This window comes from Apodemus sylvaticus, chromosome 11 (genome assembly GCF_947179515.1).
Source record: "Apodemus sylvaticus chromosome 11, mApoSyl1.1, whole genome shotgun sequence".
Lineage (NCBI taxonomy): Eukaryota > Metazoa > Chordata > Mammalia > Rodentia > Muridae > Apodemus > Apodemus sylvaticus.
The window spans coordinates 79,751,491-79,779,070 of record NC_067482.1 but is presented as its reverse complement, the minus strand read 5'-3'; the positions used below and the strand labels follow the sequence as shown (position 1 = coordinate 79,779,070).

Genomic DNA, 27,580 nt, shown 5'->3' with positions numbered 1-27,580 from the left:
GACCAGGCTGGCCTCAAACTCTGAAATCTGCCTGTCTCTGCCTCCCAGAGTGCTGGGATTACAGGCATGCGCCACCACTGTCCGGCTTCCCCTTCTCTTAAGGAGAGGTTTCATGACTATAATCCCAGCAAGCTGGAAGCTGAGGCAGGAGGATCTCAAATTTGATCCTGTCTCACAAGACAATATAAGGACCTGGAGAGCTGGGTCAGAGGTTAGGAGTGTGCACTGCTCTCACAGATGACCCAGATCCATCTGCCAGCACCAACGTCAGGTGGCTCATAATTGCATTTAACTCCAGCTCAGGGGATCCAACTTCCTCTGGTCTGCACAGGCACCTGCACACATGTGGTACATATATACTTATGCATGTGCCCGTGCACACACACACAAATATCAACAAATACCAACTAAAGAAAGCTTCAAAAACAGTTCTTTAAAAACATATACATGCGCACAAAGTGTTTTCAGTAGACTAAACAAACCTCTTGGAAGAGGAAGCAGAACAGAGAGAGAGAGAGAGAAAGAGAGAGAGAGAGAGAGAGAGAGAGAGAGAGAGAGAGAGAGAGAGCGAGAGCGCTCTGTGGGACAATACGCACGTATTGTCGTATGTCTCGGGAGCTCCGGCAGCCTAGTGTGTCCACTCTGTGCTGTAAGCACTAGCCCGTGTCCGTTATGACTGCAGTGAGAAGGGGCAGTATGGCTTGAAGGGAGACATCCCTGGGACTGATCCTGTGGTCCCTTGCTATGTGACCTTGGGCCTCTCAACCTCAATCTTCTCACCTGATCCACCCGTTATAAGATTAAGCAAGAGAACGGACTCCAGGAGAACACACAGGAAGCCTGTTTATTGCCAACAGCAGGGACCACGGTCCTGCCGCCGCCATCACGCATGCAGTTCCTCCCGCATTGGTCTGTGTGCAAAAGGAGCTTTAACATTCTCACAAACAATGCCTGACACTACTACGCTCACATATTCTGCCTCTTCAGTTTGTTCTTCAGAAATATTTGGTTTTTATTTATAGACAGGGTCTCATAGCTTGGGCAGGCTATCCCTGAACTGTCTCTACCTCCCAGAAAATTAGTGCGTGCCACCACCATGTCTAACTCTGATTTTATCTTTCTGCACTGTCACTGAGTCTGATGTCCTGGTAGGGCAGTAACAAGCAGGTTTGAGCCGACTGTTTCCTCCCCCAGCCTCAGCTGGGCAGTCTGACAAGGACACGCACCCACTCCTGAGACACTGGGCAGACTGCTAGCTCTGCTCCTCTCCACAGCTCTTAGGTCTCTTATACCCATCTCTGGCTTTACCTCACAGGGGCGCAAAAGCTCTGCAGCCGCCTGCTCGTGGCATGGACTAATGACACTTGGGTCTTGTATCCTTTTAGAGGTACAAGGTTTTAAAAGTTTCTTCAGGGCCAGGCCTAGTGGTGCATGCCTTTAATCCCAGCAGAGGCAGGTAGAAATCCGTGAATTTGGAGGCCAGCCTAGTCTACAAAGTCCAGGACAGGCAGGGCTATTACACAGAGAAACCCTGTCTTGGAAAAAAACAGTTTCTCCAGAAACATCTATGCTGGTCACATTCTCTGATGGGCACAGAAAAGGCACTTGGAAAACACCCACAGAGGACAGCAGGGGGGTGTCTAGGGGCCACATGGTTTACCCGCCCAACACTCTTAGGCTGCTAATCTTAAATTTGGAACCCCTTGGGAACTTCCTTTATGTAAGTAGTAAATTTGGAATCCCTTGGGAACTTCCTTCACATAAATAGTTAGGGGACGAACCTAAGCCTTGTGTATATTACTCAAGTCTCTCCTACTGAGCATCAGCCTCAATAGTCATCTTTAGGGACTTACCACCCCCAAGTAGTGCCATTCATGCCACTGAGGCTGAAGGGACGGGGTAGAAGGTTGCTCTAGGCTGGTTCCAAAGCACCCTGAAAGGGTGCCCTGGAGAGCTAAAGGTACAAGCAGCAGCTCCTCAGGGGCATTATGTTTGATCTGGCCCAACGCTCTAGGAAACAGAAGACTTTTCAGCCAGACTGCTGGCGGGAAACTGGGTTGGTCCTCTAGGTGGCGGAGGCAGAGATGGCCAAGAGCACATGAGGGCTACTCCAGGAAGAGCAGCAGGCAAGGCCGATGGAGACCAGGAGCTCCAAGCCCATCAGCCTCGCACGAGACAGCAGCTCGGTCTGAGTTTAGTCAGGGAGAAAAGAAATGACTGGTAAGTGCTTCGAGGAGGAAACGGTTTCCCTGTTGTCTGTCAGTATGGCTAACTCTGCCAGATCTCAGCTCATTCATCAGCCCTTGGGGAGGATACCACTCTGTACCTGCCCTGCATCTCAAACGCTCCCAGAGGCCAGCAAGGCGCAGAGGGATTGGCATTTAGTTTCACTTGTGCAGGCTGGCCTAATAAAACAATCTATCAAGTATCTGTCTGCCTTGTAGTCCTAACTACAAGCAAATCAATGTCCCTGGCGTCTAAAAAATCTGTTGGTAAGACTCCAGGCCCTGCTGCATCAGGATCAGCCCAGCAAAGACCCCAGTGCAGATCTCCTGCACATTAGTTAAACCCAGGAGACCTGTTAGCTGATTCCCACAAGAGTGCTACACGGGGAAAGGGCCCTGGAAGCCAGCCTGGTCCTCTCTCTTCACAGGGCTTGGCGGCATTCCTTCATTCTTTCTAGTGGTTTCCAATCTCTACATAGGGAGGGCGGGGGCTAACAGTACATTTATAACTATGACACTCTGAAACTGGCCAAGTGTCCTTGTGCCAGTTATGCCACAGGGGCTGACATAATCTACATGGGTCTAGAGCCTATACCGCCAGGGTCAAACTGGGCTTCCTAGGCACACTCTCAGCCTTCACACCCCACGCCCGCTCGTGTCCTGTAGCTACCTCCCGAGGAAGAGGCGTAGGAGGTACCCACAGAGGGGGCCTTAGGCCTCCCTCACACTGGCCACTTCCTTCCACAGGCACAGAGGTCACACACAAGGAGAGAGGACAAGCCTGGGAAGCCGGCAGTATGGGTGCTGGAGTTTCTGAGCAGGGGCAGAGGGAAAGGCTGGAGGTCTGTCATGGAGCATTGTTGGAAGGTCAGAAACTTTATTCATGGGCCTTTCCTTGCTTCTGAATATACAGGTCTCCTGCCATCCAGGACTCCCAGAGGTGGTGCCTCGCTGCACAAGATGAAAGACACTTGGGTTTGTATCCTCATCCTTTCCCGCCAGCACAGCTGGGTGACAGCTTGCTTGATGGCACTGGGTTCCTCACCGAGGGATAAGGCACTGTGTTTGACAAGGCGCTCACGGCTGGCTGTTAGGTGAGGTGTGGTGGTCTTGAGGGCTCCTGAGGGCAGAGCTACCTTGAAGGGCCTCCCTCATCCAGGCAGCTCATGGCCTCAGGATGGGATCATGCCTTTGTTTCTTTTTCGGTCTGCCATGGCTCTGCGGCTGTGGTTGGCTCGGGCTGCCTTGTTGGCTTCTTTCTTCCTGCGTTCCTGGGTTGTTTCTCGACTTTGCCCATGGCCCCGGGGGCTACCTGTCACTGCAGTGGAGTTCTCAGGCCGATACCTAGGGGGTAACATCCGTCCCAAGATGAAGGCAAGAGGCTCTGATGGAAGACCCCCACAGCCCACCCTGATGGCTTCCACTGAGGACACACTCTGGTCAGGTCTAGATAGGAAGGGAAACAGAAACCAGCCCCAGGCCTGATTTTCTCCTGAGCCTCAGCCCACCACCATCTGTGCTATGAACATCAGCTGCTGAACGGTAGGTCCCTTCCCTCTGCCACACAGATGCCTCCTCCCCACCCTGCTCAAATTAACAATGCTCATATTTTACACACCAGGCCCTAACTTGGTGGTCCCCAATGGCCAAGTGTGCTTACAGAGCTGAGAGAGGGTCTCTTCAGTCATCAATCTCTGGGGTCTACTTGGAGCATTGACATTAAGGAGCTGGATGGAAGAAGTCAGAACAGCTTTGCTCTTTGATCAATAACCTGTGACTCCCTGTTGCCTCCAGAGTGGGATCAAATGTCTCTTGGGGAGGTCTCGCCTGTACCCAAGGCCTAGGCTCCATTTACCCTTGGCCCATTTGGTCAGTTTCTCCACTAAGAAAAAGAGGGAGCCTGAAAGTCATGCTAAAGTCCCTGCTAAAGACCCTCTCTGACAGACTTATGCTTCTTGGGGCTTAGCTCAAGTGCCCAGTGTCCCTACCACGACTCTGTGCCACTAAGGTGTGTTATCTGCCTGGGTTCTTTTTATTCTGCTCATATGAGATAGCCTTGCACACACTTCATGCTGAGTGACAGACTCATAGTGTGTGTCAAGTACTGAGTGTTGAGTGGGGAGCACAAAGATGAGGCATCTAGGTGCACAGTGGGACCACAGCTCATACTGGGACCGCAGCTCTCACTGGGACCGCAGCTCACACTGGGACTGCAGCTCACACTGGGACCGCAGCTCACACTGGGACCGCAGCTCACACTGGGATCTTGGCTATGTTCATGTGGGAAAGAGTTTTGTTTGCGACATTGCCCACAGTGGCTTTGAAATTCTGGTTTCAAATGATTCTCATGCTTTGGCCTAAGTAGCTGAGACTATAGGCACATACCTCATCTTTAGGTCCCACTTAATGCTGGATGACCTTGACTAAGTTCTTTAATGTCTCTGGGCCAATAGAAAAGAATGATAGCTGGGCTCTCCTGATGGGTTTCCTTCAGGTGAATTAGCCCCTCCCATGCTCACCCCTTCCTGGCGAGGAAGGCCATGCGCCTGGCTTCAGCCTTTTCCCTCAGCACTGCAGGATCCTGAATGAAATGGTCCGGCTGTGGAAGGAAGAGAAGGCAAAATTTGCAATCATGAGCTTTTCCATTTCCCTAGGCTGTGTGGGCCACACTGGAAGGGATCCCGATGTACCCACAAGGGGGTCCGGGTTGCTATAGCAGGCAGGGTAGGCACGTGGAGCAGAGCTGGCTGCCATCTGAAGCTTCCTTTAAGGAAGGAGCTGGGTGTGTGTAGGGAAGGCTGTCGGGTGAAAGGACCACAGGAGCCACATCAATGGGAGTGCGTGGTGCTGGCTGAGAAGGCCAACAGCAAAGGGCACAAAGGGGCAGAAAGCCAAGCAAGGCCCTTGGAAGCATGCTTGTCCTGAGACTTCGGAGGTCAGGCCCCACTCTGGTCCAAAGCAGAGATTGTGAGAGTTCCTACTGAGCTAGAGTCCATGGTGGTGGGCCTGTGCAGGGGACAGCTGGGACCTCAGGAAACAGGCAGGCTCTGACAGATAATGTATCTTACAAACACAACAAAACGAAAATCTAAAGGAATAGAATTAGTGACATGGGAAGATAGCGACTTCATATCAAATGTGATTTAAGCCCAGGTTGGGCAAAGAGGAGACACCATGGCAGCAGAGGGCAGAGAGCCCCGTGGCAGGGCGTGTGTGTGCTTCTCAACATGCATGCTAGTTCCGCCAGGCCCTACACGGCCCTGTACATATCTCACTTTGGGCCCTGTTGGGCTGCTGAGGACTGAAGAGTGCCTGGCTACTGCCTAAACCGGAGTGAGGTCATTTCACCTATTTTCTAGGTTGATTTCAAGTTAAGATTTTGGCAGAAGAAAAAGTTTAGCTGCTAAAACTGATTTTTCAGACCCATAGGATCTAGCTGGCTCCAGAGCCTCAGGTCTTTAAGTCTTTTCTGATTTTTAAAACTTGCCATCTGGGCTCCACAGCCAACAGCTACCCTTCCCTTTCCTAGAGCACAACACCTAATGAACTAGCTGCTCAGACCCAGTCTCTAATTCGTCCCCTGAGGACTCCCCCTCCCTCCCCCAGGCAGTGGAGCTGAGATCAAAGAGTCTGTGCTTTAATGGACCCTCCCCAAACTAGCAGTTGTGTTAGGACACTCCAGGGTCAGAGGCAGGGAGAGACAGGAGGCAGAGCTTCCAATTTGCCCTTTGGACGGCACTTCTTTTCTCTGCTGCCTGCCCAGGATGTACCTTGGGAGCCTCTTCTTCAACCTCATCTTCTTCATCACACTCCTCCTCCTGCGCTTCCCCAGGCATTTTGGTTCTCAGCACCTGAGGGATGGTGAAGGGCCTGAGGGTTAAAGAGAGAGAGAGATCAAAGACTGAGTCTACTTGGAGCATGGCCTCCTGCCTCAGGGAGAAGGCTGGGAGGCCCTGCTCGGGAGCCAGGGACCCCACAGGGCTTTCCAAGCAGGCTTCTCTTCAGTTGGCAGAGTCTTCTGTGAGAATAGGGGAGCTGAGCTTGAGCCCTAGGGACGTCTAGTCTAGCAGGGAAGCCCGGCTTTGAGCTGCAGTGGGGAAATCTCTACAAGATCTACTGGGAAAAATGTTCTGCACTTTGGAAAAAACAAGCAAAATGACTTGCCAAGACCAAATAAATGCTTCCTTCCTGATTTAGTGTAGGCTGAGTTGAAGGCACAGGGGGTGTGGCGGCGGCGCGGCAGCAGCGGGTGTGTGTGTGTGTGTGTGTTGGGAAGCCTGCCTGTGGCTTGGGTGCTGGTGATCTTTGCTCTACAATGTCAACCTCACAGCTTACCTGCGGCTGATGAGCTCATCATCAGAGTCTGCGTCGTTGGCGCCCACCTGGTTGCCATCATATGTGTCATCGTACTCATCCTCATAATCATCAGCCTGGTATTCTCCTGGCTGCAGGGGGACCTACAACAGCACACTCGTGGGTCAGAGAAGCTGGGCGGACTGCTGGTATCCCACACCCAGCAGAGGCCCAGGCTGGGCAGCCTACCTACCTCCTCCACTACCACACTGTACTTCTGGTAGCGCTGCCACTGTGCCACCACAGCCTGCTTGTCATTCACCAGGCTCCTCACGTTCTCCTCCTTCCTGGAGCCAAGGACAGCAGGGAGAGAGGGAGGACAGCATCAGGTCAGGAAGACTGAGGAGGGCAGAAGGCCCAGACAGAGGCTGGGTTCACTTCTTTATACCCTGGATCATGCTGAGGCTACACACAGTTTTGTACTAAGCCCAGGAAAGCCCCAAGTCTCGTGGGCAAGGCAAGAGGGCGTCTACCGTCTTCCTCTCAGCCCTCACTATGGCAGCTCTTAAATCCCTGTTCTACAGTGCCAGCCTCCAAGTAAAAGTACCGTGGGCGGAGGAAAGTCTGGTAATACAACTGCCACCGTAAGTGAGGACAGATGGGTGTAGTGGAGGGGGAAGGGACACCCTGGCTCTCACACTGAACTGTACAGCAGTGCCAACAGTGCCAGCACCGTCTCAGGTCTCTTGACCATGGCTTTGCAAACCTGTAGAGAAACTTGGCTTGTCAGCCACATACACAGGCCTGTGGAATGTGGTTTTTTGACCCTGCAGGGGAAAATTAGAGATGCCAAGCAAGAAATTCAGCTTAGCAATGAGATCTGGTCTCTGGAATGTATCAAGATGAGAGGGTCTGAACCCCCCCCCCCCAAAAAAAAAACCCAAAACTCGAGACACACAGATTCTGCATAGACCTTCCAATAACCGGCTCTGGGTGGGTGGCAGGCATCTGAGTCTGTAGGGCTGCCTGGGAGCCTGGGGCAGCTGGGCCTGGAGCCTCAGTGTGGTCAGTAAAGCTTTGCTGCCTCATGACAATCTTTATTAAAGGCCTACTATATGCTAGGTAGCATTCTCAGGCTGAGAAGGGAGGAGATTTAGAAATGGGTCAAATATATATCTGTATTCATAGTGGAATTTTGGGTAAAAGGCACACAATGCTGCTGAATGGAGGTGGGTGTACCATCTGAAAGAGACAGAAGTGAGCCCTGACTGGTGCCCAACATGGGTCTGGGAGCAGAAGTGAGGAAATCTCATGACAAGAGGGTATTTGATTGTATCAGGAGCCCACAATGGGATAGAAAGGATGTTGTATTTGATTTACATCTGAGAAAAACCTTAGGTAACCAGGAATCTTAGCTGGCAATAGTGACTCATGCCTATAATCCTAGCGCTATAGAGGCTGAGGCAGGGGAACTGCCAAGAGTTAAAAGGCCACAGAGATCCCTCTCTCAAATACAAAAGAGCAAAGTTGGATATGGTGGCACATTCCTATGATCCTAGAGTGAGAGGAAGCTCGAGGGTCAGGAGGTCAAGGTCATCCCCAGCTACACAGCTACAGGTCAGCTTAGGCTACATGAGCCTTGTCTTAAAACAACTAAAAACAAACCAACCAACCAACCACTCTAGGAATCTTTTCCAGCTACCAGGATTGGGACTGTGGACCTGTGATAGTGGCCTTGGCACTGCACCTGGCTCTCTTTGCCAGATTGGTAAAGGGGTAAAAAATGAAAGGGATCTAAGCCACCCAGGTAGCTGGTGAGAACAGCCATGCCTCAGCCATGCATCCTGAGAGCCCAGGTTCTGTGCTGGGCCGGAGGCCAACTAAGAACCAGGTGTCCTCATCAACTGGCAGCTCCCAGGCTTCTGCTTTCTCTCAGCCCAGTGAGGCAGTTCTTGAGTGCTGGGTGATCTCTAGTTACATGGCTCTTTGCAGGGCCAGATGCAGAAGCCACCCACTCTGGACCCGACCTGGGCCCTGGGAGACAACAGGCCCGCAGAACCGGGCACTTGGCTTCTCGACTAGATTTGCAGTCAAGGAGAAATAAGATGCACAAGCAGATGGAAAGACCCATTCACAGGCCAGGCCAGGCCTTCACCTTATTCTAGAAACAAGCAGCAAGGGCTTGCTTCAGAGAGGCTTTGGAATCATGGCTTCCTACAAAGTGGCAGTAAGGGCCGCTCTCCTGAAACTGGTCACCTTTTCTCTCCTCATCTACTCGCCCAGGTTCTATAACGTCCAGTGCAAACAGGTTCTTCAGGCCTACATTCTTCCTAGGTGAGAAAGCAATAGCACTCAGAAAGGGGGAGGAGCCTGCCCAGAGTCACACAGCTTCTAAAGCAGGCCAGGTCTCCTGACTTGACTCCACTCCACATTTACTACTCTGTGTGAGCACAGTCAGGCCCTCTAGCCTCATTAACTCTTAGTTCTATGCTGGTTCTGGTGGTGTATGCCTGTTAGCACTAGCAGGGCTACAGAGATGGTTAAGAGCATTGGCTGCTCTTGCAGAAGACCAGGGTTCAATTCCTACCACTCAAATGGTGGCTCGCAACCATCTGTAATAAAAACAACAACAAAACAGGATGGGGGTAGGGTGAGCCCAGCATTAAAGCAGCAGAGACAGGAGGATTTCAGTGAAATTTCAGGCCAGCGTGGTCTACACGTGAGTTCCAGGCCAGCCAGGGCTACACAGTGAGACCTTGTCTTAAACCACCAACTGTCCCCCAACCCAACCCCTTAGATCCTGCTTTCAGCACTTATCTCTCGGGGTGGGCCGGAAATGAACCAAGAGGATGCGCAATGCGTAGGAGTGGAGCCCAGTGGCTCACTACGCATGGCTGCCATCTCAGGGTTTGGGACACAGAGGAGGGAGAAACAAGGTCAGGGTCAGCTTTGGCTACTGAGTGAGTTTAAAGCTACCTGGAGTCACACTGGACTCTGTCTCAGACAGAAAAACAAAAATAAACAAAGAAGACACAAAAGACAGACAGGGCACATTTGCTGAACTCAACACAATGACCCCGTCTCTTGCCTCTCAGTTTGCATGCTAGTATACTGACTCTCCCGGAGGCGGCCAGCCTGGCTGGAGAACCTCTCTGAGGGGGAACTCTTGTCATCACCCAGGCTTCTAGTGAACCGGCATTAGAGGACCACATGCTGTGACACAGCTTCCTTCACTGGCTGTGACACACTAGTGGCAGGTGCTTGGTGTTCAACCCAAGTACCCTCTAGTCTAGATAGTCTTCTAACAGACTTTATCTTCTTTTTATTATTATTGTTGTTGTTGTTACTGACTTATTTTAAAACAAAATAAGCCTTACGATGTAGCCCAGGCTGGCCTCAAGCTCTAAAGCCTCCCATGTGCTGGGATTCTAGCCAGGCCCAGCTGCTGATACTCAGGTTTAGGTCATCCACTTTTATACTCCATATCCGAGGGCCAAAGGCTGGTCCAGCTCTGTTGATGACACATGAGAAAAATACAGAAGCTTCAGAGCAAGTTTTGCTGTTCTCTAAAAAGATTAGGACTGGAGATGTGGTCCACTAGTAAAGCACTTGCCTGGCATGTGCAAGGCCCTGGCTTTGATCCCTAGAATCTCCAAAAACCAACCAAACAAAAGATAAGAGACAAGAATGACGATCTGGACTCCCTCTTGGCATTATGGTTTCTAGAAGCCAGAGTCCAAATAGCTGAATCCCCCCACATCCCCCTAAGAACCCCTAAAAAGATCCACCTTGTGCTTGTTACCAAATAAAAACCACAGGGTCACTAAGCCTTACCTTTGCCCCTTAGCTCTGTGTGTAAGGAACAGTCCAGACCCCACCTGTTACCAAAGCTGTCAAGTGTATTCAACAGTCAATGCATATGTACACAGGGTGGCGAGCTTTGTGCTACTTAATTCTGCACCTGCTACCTGAACGCAGGGCCCTCGCCCTCTACTGTGCCCTGACTAGGACAGGTGTCCCCGTTGAACTCCAAGTGCACCTGCTTATTTGAAGCTCTGTCTTTCCCACGGTCTCTGCCTTTTGTTGGCAAAGCCAGGGTGCCCTGTTCACCTTGTTTTCCTGGTGCTTCACACAGGATCTCGTGCTAGTAAAGTACTTAATAAATATTTGCTGAGTGGATAAATACTCAACACATGAACGAAGGTTTTGCCTCTTTACAATCCTTGCCCCTGGGCTGCCCAGCAGAGTGGGACTGGTAAACACCCATCATTCAGTCTCTGCTGGCAGCTAGAGTGCCACAGATTTAGGACATGGCCTTCAGGACACCTGGCTGCTTCAGCCCTTCTGATGACCCTGACAGCTGAGAGCAACCCACTTGCAAATGCTCATAGGTGACCTACAATTGGGTGGGGATGAGGAGTGACTCAGGTGAATGTACTGATGAGTGTCAAAGGGAAAACTAAGTCACATGGAGGAACAGACCAATTAACCGCCTCCTGCTGGTCTTGGAGACCCTTTTTGACCCTTCCACACAGCAGCCACCAAGAAGGATCTGCTGGGGGAGGGGAATGTCACAATTTGAGTGACTAAACAATGTGCCAGGGTTTCCTGTCCAGCAAGCTGGATGGCTTCACAGTTGCCCTGGGCCTGCAGCACCAGCCCCAGGGCACGAGACTGCAGCCTCCTCCCTTCCTTTCTGCACCCTGTTGCTTCTAACTTTATGTTGGGGACAGCACAGGCTGCACTTGAGCAGAACTCCTAGATTTCTGGGTTCTATGAGTCAATGTGGCTACGGGACTTTGAAGCAGAATTATCAACTCTTCCTGCCCCCCATTCTTTACCTGGCTAGCACACTTTCTGCCATGACCACTGATTTCAGTTTCTTCCCAGGAAAAAGAGTTCCAAAGCCCAGTACTTGTTTTATTCATTTTTGAGATGAATCTCACTTAGATTGAGATGGACCTCACGATGCAGCCATGACACCTCTCCTTAGTGCCTGAACCAGAGGCAGAGTGCTCACGCCCAGCGTGGGCGACCTTTCCAGAATGGAGCACTCAGGAGCTCACGGCACCTCTACCACGCTCACGCTGGCCCTGAAGCCACTGTCCTGCTGCTCACTCAGCCTGGGAAGTTCCCCTCCTGGTGTGCAGAGCCCCCTTGACACATCCTTCAGGGCTTTGCCCTTCTCTCAGAGGAGCCTGCACCACCCCTCCCTCCCAGCAGGAGCCCTGCAGGCGGTCCACTGTGCTAGTTTGAGGAGCTGAAAATGTAAATTTCATGTGGATGTAGGCAGTGTCTGCTCTGCTCCCTACTACAGTTCTAAATTCATCTGGGGCGATAAGCACTGGGCAAATAACTGGGGAATTAATGAATAGGTCATGAATAAACTTTTCAATGCTGAGAAAGTAGAAAGAAGCTAAGCTACAAATAAAAGAAAACCTTAAAAAAGAATTTTTTCATCTTTGGAAAAAACTTATATGACTTAATTTTCTTGTTTGTCACAGCCTGTCACAAATCAGGTCAACAAGTGTCTTCTAGGAAGCACTGTCTACTCTACACCCACAGAGCTGGCAGTCCACGTATCAAAGGAGAAGAGGGACAAGGGTCAGATTTGGCCCTCTGGCCTTTCCCACTAACAAGGAGGTATCACTAAGAGTCACCCGCACCCAGCTGGACCTAGAGAACACTGTTAAAGAACCTGCTCTTGCAGACTGGCAGTGTACAGGGCCAGGCTTCAGAGGGAGCCTGCGGTGCTGAAGAGATGGCTCTGCAGTTAAGAGCTGCTCTTGCAGAGGTTCCCAGCACCCACGTGGCAGCTCACAACTGTCTGTAATTTCCATCCTAGGCGCTTTTCTGAGTGCCTCTATATGCACATACATGTAGGGAAATTCATACAAATAAAATGAAGACAAATTAGAAGCGTGGAGGCGTTCTCAAGAGAAGACCCACGGCTAGTCCTGTCAGGGCCTTGCTTTCTCCTCCTAGCTCCAGAACTGGACCACAGAGGCCATGTCCTGCCACACTCACCTCCTGCCCTTGTGCACTCGGCTCAGGTCCACTGAGTCCCTGCTGAACACATCAAACTCATCGTTCTGGAAGACGTTGTGACGAGATGATACCAGGGGTGTAGGGTCCGGCTTCACTTGTCTGGGGGGGGGGGCACAGCACAGAAATCAACTGAAAAAGCCTTGCTGACTAACACATACATGCCCGTGTCCCAGGCCCCACTGTCTTCTCATCATACTGTTCACTCCATTTTAAAAGCTGCGCTGAGGAGGTGAGTTGAGTCCTTTAATTAGGCCCTCCTTAACTTGGCCCTTGTCAAGAACCCACAGCCATACCTTACCCTCATTCCCTGCGTACCATGCAGTTTTCCATTTCATAAAAGCTCTGTGCCTCATTTAAATGCCCACAACAGCCCTATGAGACAGGGAGTTATAGGTCATTCATCCTCTTATTTTCGGGGGTAGTGGCACTTGTTTTGGTACTAGGGATGCAATGTACAACCTCTCACAAGCTAAGCCCATGCTCTACCACTGAGTTATATACCCTCAGCTCCTGATCTGTCTCATGTGTCTCAGCACTGTCATCTGTAAAATGGACACACACAGGCTGAGCAATGTGTCCAAAGGCACAAAGCTAACTTCACTCACTCATCTGGCAAACAGCCTTAGTTCATGGAAGAAACATCCACCTGTGTCCTTGTTCTTGCTGTCTCCAGAGGCTTCAGGATAGCAGTGGGCCCAAACCAAGAGGCTCGGGGCAGAGAAAGTGGGTGGCTTGGTTGTCCTAACTCAGAATCTGGAAACGTGCTAAGGATGGTGCTGATCTAGAGCTGGGGGTGTGTCACTGCCCCTTGCCACACTGCTCATCTCTAGTGAGTCCTCCTATAAGGTCTGGCAGGGACAGCCAGCTGTGTGCTGAGAACCGTGAGGGCCCCGGGTTTACTTTCTTTAAAGAGGGCACTAATTTAAACTGCTGGCGACACTGCTGTGAATAAGATGAAATTGAGCCCCTGGTCTAGGGAAGAGTGGGAGGCAGGGTAAGGGGATTCCTGCCTTGAGGGCCTCTTCCCAATCTGTCTCTCCCACCTTTCTAGGCCTCGGTCCAGCTGACCGAGCTCAGGGGCCAGCCGATCCTCCAGGATGTTGTTGATCACCTGCTCTGAATCATAGCTGTAGTGCTCCAGGCAGGCCAGAATAAAGCCCTCCCCGAGGTCTGGCAGCAGGTCCTTCACTTGGGAGATGAGTGAGTCTAGTTCCACACCACTCACGGTAGGGCCCAGGGCAGCTGCTGCACCCATGCACTGCAACGGAGAGCCAGAGTGATGCAGGGAAAGGCTAAGCCAGGCAAGGAGGGGGTAAGAGTCTCCAGAGAGCACTGGACGGGCCAGCACGGGCCCTGCCCTTGCTTCTCCCCAGTTGTAGGACTTTTGCCAAGTGACTAAAATCGAGCCCCCGTTCTCATCTGTGGAGGAAGGGGATCTATGACTTCCTAGATGAATTGCCTCTATTCATATGTGTATGTACATTCTCTCTCTGAAATGTTTCCTCCTTATGATATGGAAAAAGTGTCCTAACTTATAGGGTTATTTTGAACGCTCTGATGAAGAGATGCACATTCCCCACAGGGAAGAGTACCTGGTAAGCAGGAAGGCCTCCATAGATAGTCATGTGTTAGTGATCAGGTCCTTTGCCCAACTCTACCACCAAGGTGACTGACTTGGAAGGACAACAGCAACTACTCGTAAGCTGTGTGGAGAAGCTCCCCTTAAGTAACATTCTTTTCAGTAAGGACACTTCATTTCAGATACTGCCCAAGTGTGGCTTCATTTTATGATGCTTTTTAAGGAGATGGGAAAATAAAACAAAGGGCTAGAGATATAACTAGTGGTAGAATGCTTGCATAGCATCAGCAAGATCCTGGCTCAATCCCAGCACTAGAAAAGTCATGACGATCAGGTTGATGATAAAGACCTCCGTTGAGGGAAGCCACCAAACAGGGAAGAAAGGATCTGGGGTCTAAGAGGAAGAACGGGAGCATTTGCTAACGAGGCACTAAGGACCAGCTAACTCACAAGTGTTCCATACAGCATCCCCAGGAACCCCAATAACCTTATGGAACCTTATGCACCTATCTGTATGTCCAGAGGATCAACTCTGTACGAGGAGTACTCTTGAACACAAGAGATAGATATGCGACATGCAATTGGCAAGCAGAATATCAGTTTACCACTGAGCAGCCTTCCCTGAGACCATGTGGTCTCCATGCTTGTAGCACACAGGGAAGAAGCCCTTCCACACAGGCTTGGCTGACCTTGGAAAAGTTGTGAGAGGAAGCACTAGATCTAAGCCTTCCCACCATGTTCAGCAGAGCCCTGTGATTACTGGGAGGTGGGCCAGGCTTCACTCTCAGTTCTACCAAAGGAGCTCTGCCTTTCCCAGTGTGTGGAGGAGCGAGAGGAGCACTAGGCAAACGCTTCCCCTCTTCATTTTACAGAGGAAAAAAGGGCTGGGCATGGCAGTGCATGCTTGTAATCCTAGCAGTTGGAGGTAAACACTGGAGGATTGCTGTGAATTCAAGGCTCACCTGGACAAGTAAGGTACCTGTTTCAAAAGGGCTGGGGTCTCTTTTGTACAGAGGTAGTACATACAGCCCCAGTGCTGAAAGCTACCAATCTCAAAGGACTCTCTTTCCTAAAGACAGAACAAGTAAGAGAGCTTGGCTGCTTGCCTATTAAGAGGTGGCTAGGAGGTCTAAGGAATCAAGGGCAGGGTCTCCCAGATACATACCTCCTCATCCTCTTCTGAGTTCTCCAGCTGTGATGGCATTTCACCGACTGGCTCTGCTGTCATTGTGATTTCATTATTAGAATCCTTGGCCCTTGATGAGTCTTTAATGTCCTTCATTTTCTGTCTGTCCACCCCTTCCCATGCACTTTCCACAGCCTGTAGGATATAGGCAGTCCGAGTCTCATCCCTAAGAGGTAGTAGTGTTAAGGGCTCTTGTGCTCAGGACCCACTCCCCCAGCTCTGGGTAGTATGACTTCTCACTCCTTGTCTAGGATCTGACCATATGGCTTTTCCCAATGGTCTTCTGGTCTACCCAATATGTGTCATGTGGAACAGCATGCCAAAATCTGCCACACAGGCCTTCAACCCTAGCACCTGCTGCCCAGCAGAGTAGCTCAGGGGCAGAGAGGGTTAGGGATTACCACCAGTGTCCTAGACCTTTAGATGATCTAACAGTTATGCGTTTGCTCTGATATTCAAGAGGGCCATCAGTACTGTCACTGGACTGCCTATCTACCACGATGAGGCTATTTAAGGGGCTGAGGGCCTACAGGGTGTTCCTGAGGCAGGACTGGACCTGACCCAGCAATAGAAAAGGCCCAGAGGCCAGCTCCTTCCTAGCCTCCTTTCTTCCTGCCTCTCTAGACACCTGGCCAGAAATCCAAGGTGTCCCCACACTGTCTCTGCTTTTATTCTAAACCCACATGATCCATGCAGGGATGCCTGTAGCAGCCATCTCAGCCTCTAGTGGTCACTGTCCTCCCAGAGCCACATGGAGCCTTTTCAGAGCATAAACAGCCCATGTCACTCTGCTTCTCAGCCTCCCATGCTCCCAAGCACCTTAGCATGTAGCCCAAACTTCTTCATGTGTGTCACACAAAGGCCTTAAATGTTAGTCAACTCCAGATCACTTGCCATACCCTTACCAGACACATACCCTCCCTTGCCCCCTTCCCCACAGTCACACAGGACATTGAAGGACTCTTCAAAGAGCCAGGTCTCTTTGTCCTTCGACCCCTGGGAACATCAACCTGAGCTTGGGCCAGGTCATTTCTATCTGTCCTGTCTTTGGCTTGGCTATTTTCCTCCGATCCCATCGTGAGCTCTGCCTGCTCTGTGACCTGTAGTCCAGGGTCTTCTCATGTGACATTTCCTAACTGCCCATTTACCTGTCCTCATCTCCTTCAATGGGCTCAAGGTTTCTAGAGTACAACATGAACACACGGGCCCAGAATCCCAGAACACACTTGGAGAGGGGGCTTTCCCTTGTTCCTTCATCAGAGCAGGTGTCCCTTCCAGGAAGAGGAACTGGGGCCTTGTTAGACTTCTTGATGTGAGTATTGCAGGGTTACCTTCTACCCCTCTGGGTCCCAGCACCTCATGTCTGACCTAGTCAGGCCTTGGCCCAGTAGGCTATAGTAGGATACAAGGCTGATGAAGCCTGCTGCAGCAAGCTGATGTCTTCAGCTACAGGGAAGAATGTGTCATAGTCACGGAGGAATCTGTAGGGCAGAGCATAGAAAGGAGGGTCAGGGATGGAACCATAAGGACAATGTCCTGTGGCAGGTCCCCCTGTGTCTGCTACCCAACCACAGGCTCCAGAGGCTCTATGCCATGGTAAGTATATATTAGTGGCTCCACTGAGCAAGGCCTCATGGGACTGGAGGGAAAGACAGGCCTGTCCCAGCTCAGTCCTACTCACCTCTTTTCTTGCAGTAAAGAGCTGAAGATTTGAAGGAATTCTTCAATGAAAGCTTGAATGTTGTCACAGCTAGAACAGGACACAAGGGACGATGAGTTCATGCAATGTGACACGACCCGCAGGTGCTCTCCCTACCCTCTGCCGTCTCTGACCAGCTGGAGAAAAGCATTTGTCTGGGTTTCCCATTATGTTTGGCAGAGAGTGAGGAGGCGTGGAGCTGAGAGGCATGTATGTGCAGCTCCCTCCCTGGCGCTTACCTGCTCTCTAGGATGGGAAGGAGGCAGGTCTGGCTCAGGATGGTGTGAAACACCTCCATTAGCTTCTTCTTAGAATGGGAGAGCCTCTGCCACATGTCACTCAGGAGCCTTTGATGGACAGAGATAGGACAAGTAGACTTAGGAGACGAAAGGAACCGCAGGAACTCTTCTCAGCAGTTACAGGTGCCTCCCCAGAGCTGAGGGAGTCATAGGTTACTGATGGGAGCAGCTGACAAAAGTCTACGACAGAGTAGCCAGCTGGTCCAGATCACTTCTCAGTTAAACAGAGGGTCGGGAACAGCAAGGTCAGTTGCCACGAGCTTGAAGCAATAGTGAGCTTACACTCAGGGACCAGCCATTATCTGGCAGGATTTGGGGTGAGGGGAGTGTGAGACACTGAATTAATGGACTTAGGAGCAAAGGACTCTCAGGGAATTCTCACAGGATGGCCTAGAACAAGACAGTGGTGCCTCACTAATATTTAAATCCCTACTTGTGTGGCAGTACACAGAGTAACTGGTCAGTGTACAGAGAATGACATGTTAGGCTGTAAGCGGTATCTGTACCAATCCCCACCCACCCAAAGTCGGGGCTCACTGCAGAAGGGGTCGACAGACTGTAAAGCCAGGGGCTGCTGGTGATCACAGGATACAAAGGGCAGGCAACTGCACATGTAAACCCAGAGACTATGACAAAATGCACAAGACACGTACAAACTCAACCCAGGTCAAATCCTAGTTAAAGAGGGAGGTGGGCACAGAGTCCCACCCCTAGCTGAGGAGCTTTTGGAACCGACAGCTGTTGGGAGAGAGTGAGTTAGTTTTCTTTAAAGGTATGGCCCTGTGGCTTCAGTGGAAAGCCACGCACATCTAAGAGTATATGGGCAACAAAGATTTGACTTCATATGTTAAAAAAAGAAAGAAAAAGAAAAGAAAAAGGAGGATATCAAGTTGGGTAAGTAAGGAAAGGGGAGTGGATCAGGAAGGAGTTGGGGGAGGGGTGCATATGGTCAAAATACATTGCATGAAATTCTCAAGGAGCTAAATAAAGATTAATAAAGTAAAGCAAGCAAACAATAAATCTCTACTTGCCAAAGTGTTTCTCTTTAGGTCCTCACACAAATCCTCACAAAGCAGGTATTAAAAAAAAAAAAACCAGCCGGGCGGTGGTGGCGCACACCTGTAATCCCAGCACTCTGGGAGGCAGAGGCAGGCAGATCTATGAGTTCAAGGCCAGCCTGGTCTACAGAGTGAGTTCCAGGACAGCCAGGGCTATACAGAGAAACCCCTGTCTCGAAAAAACCAAATCCAAAAAAACAAAACAAAACAAAAAAAAAACAAAAAAACAAAAACAAAAAACAAAAAAACAAACAAACTTTAAGGCCTGAGGATGTAGTTCTGTGGCAGAACAAGTGCTTAGCAAGCACAAGGTCCAGGGTTCAATTGTTAGCACACAAAATAAAATATAAAACCTCAGGAGTAGTTTAAAAAACCAAACAAACCGGGGCTAGAAGACCACTAGGCGTGGGCCTGGAGCCCAATGCACCGCCTGGCCCTCTGTCCCAGCAGTGGGAGCTCCGCCTCCCCAGGCTCCCTCCCCACACAGCACTTAGTTCTGTCCCTGACTCACTTGCTGTCTTCAAGCCTCCTCTTCTTAATTGCAGACTCCATTTCCGGAATTGCCATCTCATAAAAGGATGCTAGTCTGCAGAAGCAAACACAGTAAAAAGGAGATTAATTCATAAATACCACATTTTGGTAGAAAATAAAGCCAACCCAAAGGAGCAGAAAGGTTCATTTAGTTCCCCCATAAGCCCACAGGGTGTGTTCCTGTATGTGTGGAAACCACAGGGTAACTCAGGAGCTGCGCGCAGTAAAGCAGTCCACCTCAGAGATGAGGTCTCTTTCACTGGCCTGATGCTCAACAACTCAGTTAGGCTGACCGGCCAGAGAGCTCCAGGGCCTCCCTGTCTCTGTCTCCCAGCACTGGTACTACAGGAAGAGCAACATCACACCCTACATTTTGACATGGGTTCTGAAGAGATCAAACTCAGAACCTCACTTTGCTTTACTGAGTCAATCCACCCCTCCCACCCCCAGCCCTGCCATAAGCGTTTCTGGGTCTACCCTGGAGCGATGCACTGCTACTCCAGCAGCACTCATGGGAAGGGACCATAACTTTGCCTATTCTCACAAAGTGACCAGAGGGTCTACACAGGGCTCCTCAGTTTGTGAAATAGGCATAGGATTAACTTTCTTCTTGCTCAAAATTTGCCCATGCTATGAGCCCTGAAATGCACAGTTAGTTACCAATACTTTTTTCTCACTTTGGTTCTAAGATATAAAGTAGGTTTTTTTGGTTTTGGCATGATTTGAAATCTCTACAAATTGCTTACACTGACAATGCAATGTATTTACTGAGAACAGGCTAAATATGCTCAGGACTTACATGTATTCTACACTTACATGTATTATACATGTATATATACATGTATTACATGTATAAGCCAGTTAGTTCATATGTAACCTTAAATTTAAAGATTTTAGTTATGTGTGTGTATGCTTCTACCAGTTGGTATATGGAAATGAGTACAGATGTTAGGCTTTCTACAACTTTTTATCTGTTTTATTTTTTAAGACAGGGTCTTACTATGTAGCTCTAGCTGTCCTGGAACTCTCTCTGTAGACCAGGCTGGACTTGAACTCACATCCTCCTGAGTGTTGGGATTAAAGGCGCCTGGCTGCACTGTAACTCAAGCTAGATGTGGCGGTTCATGCGTGTAATTCTAGCACTTGGGAATCTGAAGCAGGAGGATCATCAGCTGGAAGCCAGCCTGGATTATACAGCAAGACCCTGCCTTAATAGAGGTGGGCAGGAGTTAGAGTACTTGTTGTTCTTCCAGAGGACTTGGGTTTGGTTACTAGAACCCACATGGTGATACCACTATGTTTGTAACTGCAGTTCCAGGAGATCTGATGCATTCTGTACTCCTCAGGCACCAGGCATGCACATGGTGCACATACATGCATACAGGCAAAACACACTCATGAACAAAATAAATCTATAATTTCCTCAAAAAATTATACACACATACATTGTGAGTCCGGCACATATGACTGCATTTCCAGCTCCGTGGGAAGCTGAGGCAGGAAGGCTAGCAGAGGTGGGCAGCATGGCGGAGGTGGGCAGCATGGCGGAGGTGGGCAGCATGGTGAAGCAGCTGTCCTTTTCCCCTAACCCTGCTGCATTCCAGGCCTACCTCCTCACTGTGTACTTAGCCACAAGAGTCTTCTTCCAGGAGCCAGCTTTGCTGCATACAAGACTGCCCTGATAACTGGCAGAACAGTTCCTCTTTTCTAGGGTCTACTTCTTCCTCCAAACATCTTAAGCTTCCTGGAGTCAGAGGGCCTAGAGTCATGCTGAATTCACGCAGGTGCGCTCTGCAAGCGCGTCCTGTCCTCTAGCAGGCTCTGCAATGTCTGTCTCACTGCAGCACTGCATGTGGCAGAGAATAGCTAAGCCAAAAGGAACAAGCCCTACTAGATACAGCATCAGCAGAGGCCAGAAAGGGCAGCTGGGTCTAAGCTGGTTCAATTCTTGCCAGGCTATATTGTGGGTGGGAGGGTAAAACTAGAACCACCCCTACAGAGGGTGATTTGGCAAGATGTGTGAGAATTAAAGATGCACATGCCATCTGTCTCTGCATTTCTACTTCTAGGAATTAATCTTCAAATTTGCTTGCAAAGGTATGAAGTAGTGTGTGTATAATGATAAGTATTTTGAAACAGTAAACAACCAAAAAAAAAAAAAAGCCACAAAAAATAAAAAAATCTGTCTCTGGTGTCTGGTATGCCAGATGCATAGGATGCTCAGTCACCCTGAAGACACTGAGCCGTCTTCCCAGTCACAGCTTTCAATTTTTAAAAAGTGGGAGAGGGTCGGGATGGGGTTTGGAGGGGGTTTGGAGGGTGTCGGGAGGGGGTTGGGAAGGTAGCTCAGAGGTAGAATTCCTGCTAAGCATTTATAAAGACTTGGGTTTTATTCTCGTCACTGCAAAAGCACTAATAATGTACACATCTTCCTATTCTGCATATCTCTGGGAAATCATACTCAAACTAAAGACAGTGTTGACCTGGGAGGAAAGAACTAGAAAAGGGGAGGAAGACAGTTCACCAGATAGTTTACATTGTTAAAAGGTTTTTAAATTGTGTATATGTGTTTGTGTGTGTGAGACATATGTAAGAATGCCCACAGAAGCTAGGAGACCTGGAGCTGGCATTCCAGGGGGCAGGGAAGTAGACTCTGTCCCTGGAAGACAGACAGACCCTGCCCTTAACTGCTGAGTCACTGCTCTTTTGAGTTCTGTCAAGTGAAAGTACTACTGACTCATGACCAAGAGCAGACATTGCACACTGAGTGGACAGGAGAGAAAGTGAAGCAAGTTCTTTGGGTAAGTGTGACCGCTAACCCCGTGCTGGGGGCACTGGGCTCCTGGGAGTATGTGGGTGTAGCTAGCAGAGGGTTTTCATGTCTGCAGCACAGGCTAGAACAGGCCGGCCGGCTGCAGGCTACAGATGAGTCAAAGGCAGGCACTTCTGCAGTCCATCCTTCCCTCCCTAGACCCCAAGATGGGTGGGGAATTTCTGCTTTCACCGTCTCTTGCAGGAAAAATCTGCTCTTCCAGAGCATCCTCCCTCAGAAGCCATCTGTGCTTATTTGGGGAGATGCCTGGACAAAATGAGGAAACTGCTTGAAGTAAACGAAATAGGCAGAGTATAAAATGCCGAGAGCGATACGATTACTGAGGGTGATTTCAGTTTCTGGCTTTCTATCTTTTTTACGTTTCCACATGCTCTTTTATTATTAAAAATACCTTTTCTTTTCAAAGTGGACAGCTACAGTGCTCTCCCAAGCCCATTCTTATCTGGAAAATGCCAGTCAGCACTTTATTCTAATGGCCCCTGGGAGGCTGATCAACCCTAATGTCTAACTTTCATAAGCAGGAGACCACAGAGGAATCAGAAGACCACTGCTATCTCTTGCACATGTCAGAGCTAGATAAATGTTTTGTTGAATGGGTGGGTAAAGGCTGAATGGATGGATAGATGGGTGGGTAAATGGCAGAATGGATGGATCGATGGGAGGGAGAGTAAATGGAGTTGGACTGCTCCCAGAAGCTGCTGCAAATTGTGTATATGGGAATTGCCTGGCAAGAGCGACAGTTACAGGCCACTGGGAACAGGCTAGTACTTTTTGTTGCCAAGCAATGAGCAGGCTGCTGGTCCTTTCACACTAGCCTAGGAATGCCCAAGCCCACGCTCTCCTCCTCCTCACAGTACAGAAAGATCTCATGACGCTAACAGGGCAACGGTCTCCTTGCCATAGATTCCTCTAAGCTCTTGTCCACCTCAGCACGCTCTTCGCTAGGACTCTCTGGACTGAAGCCTCCCATGGTTCCGGTGCACAGGAATAAACCCCACTCTCCAGTGCCTGTTACCAAATGTCAAGCTACATTCCCTGGTCCTTTCTGGAACATTCTGGGTGTTTGTTCTTTGTTTATTTTGAGACAGGTTTGTTTTATGTAGCCCTGGAGATCCTGGAACTATGTAGACCATGGCCGAAAATTCAGTCTGCTGGTCTCTCCCTTTCAAGTGCTGGGACTAAAGGCCTGTGCCATCACACCTGGCATTAGTCAGTCTGAGCTTTTTGTACAATTCATGTCTTCTTCGACCCCCCTCTTGTCACCTGAACCGTTCTATCTTGAAGATTTGGATCCTTCCTCTTCATCCTAGAGTCTGAGACTAAGTCTAGTCATGTTGACAAAGTCAGCATCAAATTGTGGGGCTCAAGTCTCTCTCTTGCCTTACCTCCTGAGGAGCTGGGACGGCAGGAACAGCCAGGGCACCAGGCTTCCTGCTCATTGCTCAAGGCTGTTTTTAGGAGTCATTCTCCTTTTGCACACCTCTGCTGTTTCCTCATTATGCCGGTTCTTACTGGCTGTCACTGTCCCCAGATAAGGCATACAAAACAAACAAGGCAGACTTGAAACTGTCATCTTGCTGTGGGTTTTTTCTCTCCTTTATCTCATTCTTGCTACAATTGGGAGGGCTCCTCTCAGCAGAAGTTTTTACCTATGTTTCTCATTGTGTCCCCAGGCTAGAAGACAGGCCAGTATATATTTTTAATGATTTATGTATGCAATTGTATATACATTGGTGTTTTGCCTGCATGTGTCTGAGTGAGGGTGTCAGGTCCTCTGGAACTGAGGCTATACAGCTGTGAGCTGCCATGTAGGCGCTGGGAATTGAACCTGGGTCCTCTGCAAGAGCAGCAAGTTCTCTTAACCACTGGGCCATCTCTCCAGTCCTGGTCTGGTATATTCTAAGGACCGTTCACTGTGTATCTGAGTAATGTATGGACCAGAGCCCTTACTTTAACAGAAGTTTCACTGTACCTGTAACAAAAGTCATGTTTCTGGAAGGTTTGGCAGGCCAAAGGGAAGATGTCCAAAAAGGCCCAGAGTGTGGTGGAGGTGTCACACAGGTAGAGAACAATGTCCTTTAATTCCTGTTATCAAGAGAAGACATAGTATTATTCTTTCTAGCTCTGTAGAGGGCCTAAATCATAACTGACAAAGCTAGAGTTTCCAGCAGGCAGGAAGTTGCTTTGGAGAAACAGGGGTGTGGGTGTGGGTGTGGGTGTGAGGAGGCGGCATCACTGGGAGAGAAACCTGGGTCACATAATCATTCTAAGTTTCAGAGTTCGCTATTGTAGCTTCACTAAACTACATTCACTGATAGCTAAGATCACCTGTGATTCTGATACAGTCCCTTCTACCTGCAGGAAAATGGACCCGAATCTGAACACTGGCCCCAGAGAGATTACCCAGCTTGGTGAAGACTGGAGCGGCAAACTTGACGCCCCCTTGCTCACAGTTTAAAGAAGGTCCAAAGGACTCAGGGTGTTTGCTCATTTGCTTTGCTGATTTTCATACCGACTTGAGGTCGAGGCTGGGTGGCTCCTGGGCTCTCCATGTTTCAGGTAAGGAAATGGAGGCCCAGAGTAGTAAGTTGATTTGCCCCATAGCTCCGTGCATATATGCTTTGGAAACACTTGCTCAATGGGTATTTTCTCACCAGATAGCAAATGCCAAGAAGTGGCCTCATCCCAGCTGTCTATAGTGACTAACACAGCACCCAGGTTCCTTAAATGCTCACTTTTTGTATGTCATCCTCAGTAAAGGTCTAAGTGTCATACAGTGGGCACCGTGCCTGCTTCTGCTTGCTGCTTTATCCCCAGGCTCAGCACAGGACCTGGCATACATTGGAGATCCCTCAGTGCAGATTCGTGGAATCAATGACTGGTCCACGGAATGAGCCTGCCGAGCAGAACTGAGACTAGACCCAGTTCTCAAATCCTCATGCCTTGTTCTTTTTGGTGCTCCAAAAAAGGTTTCCCAGGGAGGAACAAAACCTACCAAAAAGCCTCTTAGCCCACAGGACAGGTAGAAACAGAGAGAATTCAAGGCAGAGGTCAGGGGCAGGGAGGGAAATGCTGTGCCTGTAGCACTGGCAATCTTCTCAGCCCAGGGCAGCCAGAAGAAACTGAGTTCAGAGAGGCATGTCACTTACCAAGAGAGGCATGTCACTGGGGGTCAATCGACCCCTCTCCCCGAGTTTCTGGGGTGTGGTGCTGGTCCCATCCCCTTGCAAACCACAGTGCTGGAGGATATTGCTGAAGACCTAAGAAAGGCAAAGAGGGCTCTCATCCACATCACAGGTTGAACAAGCACCTAGGATCCCGACCCCACAACTAGAGACGGGCGACCCAAGAACTGCCTTAGAACCTAGAGACAGAGCATCCAATGGGATGGTGGACAGGATTACATGTAAACCACGCAGGGCTGAGGTGGTGGCTCAGTGACAGACTGCAGGCCAAGGACATGTAAGGCCCTGGGTCCCAGGTTGAGTGTGGTACTGCATACCTTTAATCCTAGCACTCAGAAGGTAGAGGTAGGTGAATCTCTTGAGTTCAAAGTTAGCCTGGCCTACATAGTCTGTTCTAGGCCATAGTGAGAGCCTGTCTCAAAAAACCAAAACCATGAGTTCCATTTTTAGTAACCTTACATGGAACATGCATATAAAATATAAACCCCAAGAATCCTCCATCTATGATTTGATGGACTAGACTCAGAAAATATATATCTAAGAAACACCTTCAACAATATTTAAGAGATTGTTTAGATTCCTTTATAGATGACTATAGGATAATTTATATATATGTATGGATGTGTGTGTGTGTGTGTGTGTATATATATATATATATATTTTTTTTTTTGAGTAGGGTCTCATGTAGGTCAGGATGCCTTTGGTCTCTCTATGCAGACAAAGATGACCACACTGAACTCCTAATCTTCCTGTCTCTACTTCCCAAATGTAGAAATTATAGACATGAGCTATCATATTCAGTGATTATTGGCATTTTATTAAAACAAAAGACAAATTAACAGACTCAAAAAATAGAATCTGTCATAAATCAAGCAAGACTGAATTGGCAGTGCTGTTTGTCTTTCCTTTTACTTATTTGTGTGTGTGTTTATAGGCATGTGTGTGACAGTCAGGGGACAACTTGTCTCCTTCCACTATGTGGGTTCTGGGGATCAATGAGGTCCTCAGACTTGGTGGCAAGCATTTTGACATACTAAGTCATCTTGCCAGGGCATGTGAACTTGATTTTTGTAATTGAAATCTTAATTTTGAAGCTGGGCATGGCATATATACCTTTAAATCCCGGAACTTGGGAGGCAGATGCAGGTGGATCTCTGTGAGTTTGAAGCCAGCCTGATCACAGAGTGAATTTCAGGACAGAAAGCTACACTGAAAAACCCTATCTCAAAAATGAAAAACAAAATAAAATCTAAACCCTAAAGCATGAGAACGTGTGTGTGTGTGCGCGCGCGCGCGCACACACACACACACCACACAAAACAAACACCAAAAAGCAAACCAAAAATTTATTTTTGTTTTTTTGAGGCAGGGTCTTATTATGTAGCCTTAGCTTGCGTGGGAACTCAAAATAATCTCCTGCCTCAGGCCCCAGGAGCAGAGACTACAGGCATGAGCCACCACACCCAGCTCCTTTCAGTTTTGGAACATTCTTCATATTTTCTACCATGTATATCAATCTTTCACAAAACGGTTTTATAAACCCTCACAGCTCCACTTTGAGAAATGCAGGTCTCTGAAAGGAGTAACTGTTGGCTACTGGAAAAGGAGACAAAACCAAACCAAACCCTTTGTATGAGGGCAAGATAATCTAGATGTCAGTCTTGTTCAGAATGGCATAGGGTGACTAGAAAGGCAGGTAGCCCAGAGTAGGACAAAGCCAGTCTGGGGGATGAGCGCTTTCTCTTTCTCTTTCCCTCTCCCGCTGAGGACAGAATCCAGGACTTCGCCCACGTTAGGCCTATACTGTACTACATTTCAAGATGAGGCTGGGAAAGGAAGGGAAAGCAAATGTTTCTCTCAGGTTCCTCACGAAAAATCCAAAGACTTTTGTCCCTTGCCCAGCTTGCTCTCCCAGGGCCAGGGTAAGAGACGGTACCTGAAGGACGGTGGGGATGGTTTCGTCCAGGTCATTATAGTAACTCGGCTGCTGGGTAAATATATTTCCTAAAAAGAGAAGAGAAAGGAAGAAGTGGGAGAGGTCAAGGATGGATAGGACATATTAAAACTTGTTATCAGTACGTTCTATCTTTCTCCCTTCCTAAGCCCGCCTGAGGGGAGGATCTCGGGTGAATCTTGGTCTCAGGCCCAGCTAGTACTGAGCATGGTCCTCATTGAGAAACTTCCCAGGGCCAAGAAAGCAAGTTACTCAGAACTATTTAACTTTTTAAGTACCTTTGAATTATGTAAAACAATGAGCAGCCCTGTCAAACCAGCTATTCCCGATGTCCTCAGGAAGTGACCAAACTTGGGTACCATGCCTCTCCTATCACAGCACTAGCTGTGGAACTGGGACTTGCATTATGCAGGAAATTTAGGAACTATGATTCCTTTATTCAAAAAACCTACAATAACTCCTGATTCTTGCCAAGCCACACCTCCAAGAATGTGAGGAGATGCCAGGGGGAAATGTTTCTGGAAATCTTTGCTTTTGAACTGCTACCATCTCAATCCACCCTCCTGCAAACAGGAGGTGGAAACGCCGCACAGAGACAGACTTGGCACGCATTGGGCGCTGTTGGGTTCAAGCCTGTCTCCGATGTTTACAACCCTCTACCTGCTGCTGCATGAACCTCCTTACAGCATA

The 27,580-nt window shown here is 49.2% G+C and overlaps 1 protein-coding gene across 1 annotated transcript in view; it reads right to left on the bottom strand.

Moving 5' to 3' along the window:
- Nucleotides 1–818: 818 nt before the first annotated feature.
- Ascc2 (activating signal cointegrator 1 complex subunit 2) overlaps nt 819–27,580 on the bottom strand; it is a 45,950-nt gene continuing 19,188 nt past the window's right edge. The window contains exons 6-20 of the mRNA XM_052198314.1: nt 26,873–26,940; nt 24,901–25,011; nt 23,724–23,836; nt 18,899–18,973; nt 17,270–17,377; nt 17,013–17,081; nt 16,738–16,812; nt 15,311–15,497; nt 13,610–13,824; nt 12,546–12,665; nt 6,772–6,865; nt 6,561–6,682; nt 5,996–6,095; nt 4,745–4,824; nt 819–3,569 (exon numbers count right to left, since the gene is read on the bottom strand). Of these exons, the coding sequence (XP_052054274.1) occupies nt 3,398–3,569; nt 4,745–4,824; nt 5,996–6,095; nt 6,561–6,682; nt 6,772–6,865; nt 12,546–12,665; nt 13,610–13,824; nt 15,311–15,497; nt 16,738–16,812; nt 17,013–17,081; nt 17,270–17,377; nt 18,899–18,973; nt 23,724–23,836; nt 24,901–25,011; nt 26,873–26,940 (1,709 nt within the window). The 3' untranslated portion in view covers nt 819–3,397. The remainder of the gene's footprint in view (nt 3,570–4,744; nt 4,825–5,995; nt 6,096–6,560; nt 6,683–6,771; nt 6,866–12,545; nt 12,666–13,609; nt 13,825–15,310; nt 15,498–16,737; nt 16,813–17,012; nt 17,082–17,269; nt 17,378–18,898; nt 18,974–23,723; nt 23,837–24,900; nt 25,012–26,872; nt 26,941–27,580) is intronic.